This window comes from Photinus pyralis, unplaced genomic scaffold (genome assembly GCF_008802855.1).
Source record: "Photinus pyralis isolate 1611_PpyrPB1 unplaced genomic scaffold, Ppyr1.3 Ppyr1.4_LG1, whole genome shotgun sequence".
NCBI lineage: Eukaryota > Metazoa > Arthropoda > Insecta > Coleoptera > Lampyridae > Photinus > Photinus pyralis.
The window spans coordinates 21,512,214-21,518,733 of record NW_022170249.1 but is presented as its reverse complement, the minus strand read 5'-3'; the positions used below and the strand labels follow the sequence as shown (position 1 = coordinate 21,518,733).

General features: G+C 40.6%; 1 protein-coding gene across 1 annotated transcript; it reads left to right on the top strand.

Annotated features, from left to right (window-relative positions):
• Positions 1 to 1,402: 1,402 nt before the first annotated feature.
• LOC116158707 (piggyBac transposable element-derived protein 4-like) lies at positions 1,403 to 4,307 on the top strand. The gene is made up of 3 exons (XM_031471538.1): positions 1,403 to 1,689; positions 1,772 to 3,363; positions 4,179 to 4,307. The coding sequence occupies exons 1-3, from the start codon at positions 1,626 to 1,628 to the stop codon at positions 4,305 to 4,307; spliced, it is 1,785 nt and encodes a 594-aa protein (XP_031327398.1). The 5' UTR covers positions 1,403 to 1,625.
• The last annotated feature ends 2,213 nt before the right edge of the window (positions 4,308 to 6,520 follow it).

Below are 6,520 nucleotides of genomic sequence, written 5' to 3'. Positions count from 1 at the left end.
CGGGTGCCGGTACGTCTATTTGTATTTGGGTGCGTCAACGTCGATTTACCTATATATAATATATATATATATATATATATATATATGTGTACATGGTCGAAAATTTACCCTAGTTACTGACAAAAAATCTCCAAGCCACATTTTTGGAGCAAGCAACTATCTCCCAACAATTACAGCCTCACGCGTCATAAGTTACTCAATGTTTTTAAGCGGTTTCGATTACACAATTAAGCATCGTAAATCGGAAGACCATGCAAATGCAGATTATCTGTCTAGAGCTCCATTACCAAATCCCAAACCCGAATCTACAGATGAAGATTCGATTCTAAAGTTTTTAATATTATCGTGTCTCATTTAATTTCTGACCCTATTACCTTTGAAACTATGCTAAAAACTGACAAGGATCCAGGACTAATGGAATTAAAACGGAATTTAAGTCACAATAAAACAGCAACGACAGAATTTAGCGTTCATGATAACATCATATTCCGAGGTCCTCGTGTAATGATCCCAAACTCAGTGCAAAGGTACGTTTTGAATGAATTACATTCGATCCACCAGGGTTATTGGAAAAATATCGACCAATGGGCAAAGAATACACATGGACTTTACTGGTCCCTTTCAAAGAAACTATTTTTTCATTGTCGTTCATACATATTCAAAACGACCAGAAATCATCCCGTCAAAGTCAGCGCCGACATCAGCTTCAACGGTGATGATGCTTCAAGAAATCTTCAGTCGTAACGGCTTCCCTCAAATGTTAGTCTCAGATAAATCAAGAGAATTCAACGATTTTTGCAACAGAAATGGTATTCAGCAACCATTGTTGCCCCAGGTCATCCAGCTACGAATGGCCTAAGCCGAACGATTTGTGCAAATCTTGAAATAATAATAATAATAGTTTATTGATCAACAGAAGAAAAAACTTCCAATAACAGATCAAATCCTTGAAAATTAAATGTTAAACTAGAACAGTCTAAACAAAAACAAAAATGCCAATTTAACCTTCCTAATACCAGGTGGGGCGAATATTCGCCCCAGCATGCCTATTTACGTGGATATTTTTGTTTTTAGTCTACTTACGGGGTTGTCCTCATAGCACATTGTTCTTTACAATCTTAGGAAGCAACTAAACCAAACATGTCTAAATTATTTTTAAAAATAATGAGATTATTATAAAAAAAGCTGAGCGTACTGCATGTGGGGCGAGTAATCGCCCCACGTGGTATTTGGTGTCTGTGATTTGTAATATCATTATTGCCCACAATTATTTCGAAATTTAACGATTATTTAATTACTGATATGGAAATTACACATTCGGGTTGTATATGCAGTTTGGAATTTTGGCCTAATTAGTTTCTATTCATTCAAAGCATCATTAGCGGAAACAATACTAATCTTCTCATTACCTTCCTATTGTATCTACATATACATTTCCGAAAGAAAAGGTGGATTTATTTATAATGATATCTGAAATAATAATTGAAACAATTACCTAATGACCCGGTCATTATATCTCAATGTAAGGTGTATATAAATCATAATACTTCCTTTTCCAAGTTTTATTTGTGCCCTTGGTAGCAAAGTGAAAAGACCACAGAAAGTTTTGAAAGTGTATTTTGAAAATGGCGACAGTTTCGTCAAGAACAAGAAAAATTGTACAGTTGATAGCAGCTGCTCAGAATTCTGGTGAGTAAATTGAAGAAACTATTACTGAATGTGATTGCAAAGTTTGTAATTATTCAAACCTAGTGAATGTTATCAATTTTAGAGGAATATGATAACTGCGTGGACGACGACTTAGACGCGGAGCCTATTGATGATAGTTCAGAAGTGGAGGATAACATAGAAACCATCATAGAAGAAAGGGATGAGATCACCGGCGATTCCACTGATGATGAAGAAATGATGGATATTGACCTACAAGGAGAAGAGATATGGTTCGGTAAAGATGAAACGTTTTGGCTAAAGACACCTCTTGCAAGAAAACGAATTCGGTCAAAAAATGTAATCAGAAGTGCCGCCGGTGTTCACCGTAGCGTACCTCCATCCACAAGTATGATAGAGCTGTTCAAATTGTTTATTTCTGCAGATATTATGCGAGACCTGGTGACTTTTACAAATCAGCGAGGCCGTTTTGAGGTCGAAAACCGCATTAGGGCTGGGAAGACGATGGTTTACAAAGACGTTGACGAAATTGAAATTTACGCATATATTGGATTGCTGATATGCGCTGGTGCGTTGAAGAGTAATCGAGAACCTGTGGGAATGCTATGGCAAGATGACCATTGTTTCAAGAGACCGATATATTCTGCAACAATGCCACGGACCAGATTTTCACAAATAACCAGCTGGATGCGGTTTGATGATAAAGATACGCGGGAACAACGTAGGCAATACGACAAACTGGCACCTATTCGAAACGTGCTTGAAATGTTTGTAAATAACTGTCAAAAATACTATAACCCGGGTTCTCATCTTACAATTGATGAACAATTAGTGCCGTTTCGTGGCCGATGCCCCTTTAGAGTATACATGAAAAGTAAACCAGCAAAATATGGAATTAAAATCTGGTGTCTTGCAGATGTTGATACTGCTTATTGCAAGAACTTACAAGTGTATTTGGGGAAACAAGGAAATACTCCGGAACGCGACCAAGGAAGAAGAGTAGTTTTAGATTTGGTATCCGTTCTAAGTCCTGGTCACGGTATTACGACGGATAACTTTTTTACTTCATTGGAATTAGTCGAAGATCTCCTCGACAAAAAAATGACACTATGCGGAACGCTACGAAAGAATAAAACGTGCATTCCTCCTGAGTTTATGCCTACCCGAAAACGTGAAATTTATTCCTCAATTTTTGGATTCCAGCCGGAGATCACAATGGTGTCTTACGTCCCAAAAGTAAACCAAAGTGTTATACTATTATCTTCTGAACATCGAGATTCTGCAATTTCCGAAGGTAGTAAAAGAAAACCAGAGATAATAACACATTACAATGCTACAAAGGGTGCCGTAGATACACTGGATAAGATGATTGCCGAATACACCTGCAATAGACAATCCAAAAGGTGGCCAGCTACGTTATTTATGAACATCATTGACATTGCAGCAGTAAATGCCTTCGTGATGTGGGTTCATCTCAACCCTGAATGGGAACGCCAATATTTGGATAAAAGAAGGATGTTTTTGTTAGAATTGGGCAAACGGCTTGTACAGCCTCACTTACAAAGAAGAATAAGCGATCCAACAATCAAATCTCGTCTAACCATCAACACACGGCAAAATATCAAGAATATATTGGAAGAACTGGGAGATCACCACAATGTACAAGAACCCGAAGAAGACGCAAATCCACCAAAAGTAAAAAGCAAAGGAAGGTGCCATATTTGCCCAAGGAAGAAAGATTGCAAATATCAATCACTATGTCACAAATGTAATAATATTGTGTGTCCATCGCACAGCAATACTATAAAAATATGTAATAAATGTAAATGATTTTTTTAAATTAGAAAAATTTCAATAAAATTATATTTTTTAAATGTTTACATTATTTCTAGTAATAGTTATTACTAAAAACGTTTTCAAAATTATTATATCTCACATTATTCCCTCTTTTATATCATTTTAACATTAATTTTGTATTAAATCTGCAAAAACAACACTGGGGCGACAATTCGCCCCACCTGGTACTAGGTGTTTTAAAATTGACCTGGTATTAGGAAGGTTAAAAAAAGGTGTCGCAAGATATCTTCATGAACGAAGATCAGGGAACGTTACATCAAAAACTATAGGAAGTCCTACTCCGTTACAGAGCAACGCCATTACTTAGCAGTGATAACACTCCGGCAGAAATCTTCTTAAATCGGAATTTATGCACAAGATTGGATTTGCTTAAAATGAGATATCCCATCAATAAACGACTCTATCGTAACAACCAAATTACGTCTGGGAGAACGAGTACAATCACGAAACTATAGTTCATCTACATTTTGGGAAAATGGAGCCGTGGTCCAAATATTAGGCCACGGAACAACCATGTACCAAATGTTTCGGAACCAAGCGTTTCTCAAGACAAAACGGTTCACATGCAACCAAATACTAAACAAGTTAAAAACCCGGAACCCATTCCTACCTTACCATTACCGCGACCAGAAATCACTAATTCTGAGTTACAGGCAGACCGACAACACCCACCACCAAGCGTAGGTGAACCTCCCAACCTTCTACCAAAGACAGATCAGCCCTATGACCGATCGAGTAGGCCTGTTTCTCCATATCCACTCCATTTGTTGATGGTCCAGTAATTTCACAAGCAATTACTTGTTTCGAGTGAGTTGTCACTCCACGAAGAAGCACACTGATAAAAAACGGTCGAAAAATTTGTAACATAAGTGGCGCAACCCAGAACTCTTACGAAGTAATACAACTAATAATTTTTTTTTTATTTTAAATTTTATCTGTGTGTACTTTTTCAAAAGTTACCAATCTACATTATTGTTCTATATTGTTTACTACCCCATTAAAGACTCGCGCACATGTACAGCAAATTTAATCTATGTTTGACGTTGCAAAGTTTATTACTTGTTGTAATTAAACCTAGAGGTTAAGTGGAAGAGCAGCATTCGCTGAACTTCGCCTCTACATATTTTTGTATCACAAAGAACTCTTTTTACTGCAATAAAGGCACTATTATTATTATTATTATTAAAAGAACTACTAATTTCAATACGAGCTACAACACTTTTTCCTCCTTAATATAGTGCCTACAAATCTAAACGCTTAGGCGCATTTCTGATTAATACTACTTGTTCTACATTTCCACCATTTTCAAAAGTACTACCTACTATCGCCACAATTTTCTACAGTGCTGGTACAATTACGAGTGGCAGCTACTCGAATAGGCGCCTATTGAGATTCTGGGAACTTTGCCTGTTGCATCCCCAAACAATTGTTGGCCCTTACCCCCAAAAATATTTCACAACTCGTATCACAACAATTTCAAAATATACCTATCTATCTTTAAGTACTAAGTAGTACTAATAACCATAGCAGTTGTGAGTTGATGCGTATGTAGGGATAACTAACTATGATAACCCTGCGCCAAATCAAGAGTTGAGTAGTACTTTTTGCCCGCTAACTTGTCCAATAAGTCCGCTATAAGAGGTAAAGGGTACCTATCCTTCACCGTTATCGCATTCAGCGCCCGATAGTCCACGCACATGCGTACTTCGCGTGTCTTCTTAGGTACAAGCACTATGGGACTCGCATACTCCGACTGAGACTCCCTTATTACGCCAGCCTCCAACAACTCTTGCACCTTCTCCCGCACTATCGCCCTCTCTGCATACGCCAGCCGGTACCGCCGATAGTGTACCGGAACGTCGGTCGTTAGCCTAACCTTAATCTCCCCCAAATGGGTCAGACCAAGATCTAGATCGCCCGCAGAAAAGCAGTCGCTCTCGCCCGCAATACCTCGAATAGTTTTGCCTTTGGATTCCCATCCACTCCGCCAACGTTCACACCTGCCAAATCATCAACACACACCGCCTGTATATTCACCTGTATATCGCGATCCTCCAGGTACTACTCCGCCCTCGCCAGTAATTGCCCCTTCTTCCACTGCAGGAAATGGTCACTGTAGTTGACGATGGTCACCATATCTGGACGATCGGTTGCAACAAACGCTTTGTCCATGTAATGATATAATTGTATACCGCCGTGCATACTCGCACGTGGTGGGCATATGAAATCTACCGCCAAGCGGACTTCAACTCGCTCAGGTCTCTCCGCTTCCAAGGCGAGTCGCCCTAGGAAAACGCTGACATCGCTTTCGTCCGTGATCAACGCCTTGCCACCCCGTACCACCATCTTCACCAGGGGTGTTAAAGGCCGCCTGCCCTATCAGCAATTCGATCAGCGCCATTTCGACATCGGCCACCAACGCCTTAATGTCCAACTCCACGCCATCGAGAGTTGCCTTGAACCACGCCTCTCCAAGTGGCACGGCTTGGCCGCCCCCAAAACCCTTTAGCACCGACGCCTTCGTCTCTTACTCAGCGCCAATCGCCTAGCCGCCGCAAGCGTAAGAATAGACTGCTCGCTCCCCGTATCAATATATGCATTTACAGGACGATCGCCCACATACGCCACCTTAGCAAAGGTATCGGTGGTCTTTAATAAAAGACTTACCTTATGGGGTGCAGCCGCGCTACCGGTCGCCGGTCTCTTGGGACACGTCGTCCACTCATGGTCCACCGATCCACACTGTCTGCAGCGCTCTTTCCTCTCCATTGGTCAATCTGTGCTGAGGTGGGTTGAATACTACTGGCAGTTGTAGCACCGCACCAATTTCGCTGCCGTTGCTCGCGGTGAATGCGACCTTTTCGGTGGCCTATCCGTTCCGCCCAACCTCTGCTTGACCGCCGCAGAGCTAGAGGGTTTGACTGCCGTCGCCCCCTTTGTAGCTTTCCAACCACGCCAAAAAGCTATTGTACAGTGCTTCTGGAGTGGTACACCT

Bases quoted from the DNA above. Each gene is read 5' to 3' on its own strand.
- LOC116158707 (XM_031471538.1), top strand. From the start codon at position 1,626: ATGGCGACAGTTTCGTCAAGAACAAGAAAAATTGTACAGTTGATAGCA. The intron at 1,690-1,771 runs GTGAGTAAATTG...TATCAATTTTAG, and splicing joins AGCAGCTGCTCAGAATTCTG to AGGAATATGATAACTGCGTG. The intron at 3,364-4,178 runs GTAAAAAGCAAA...TCTGAGTTACAG, and splicing joins AAGACGCAAATCCACCAAAA to GCAGACCGACAACACCCACC.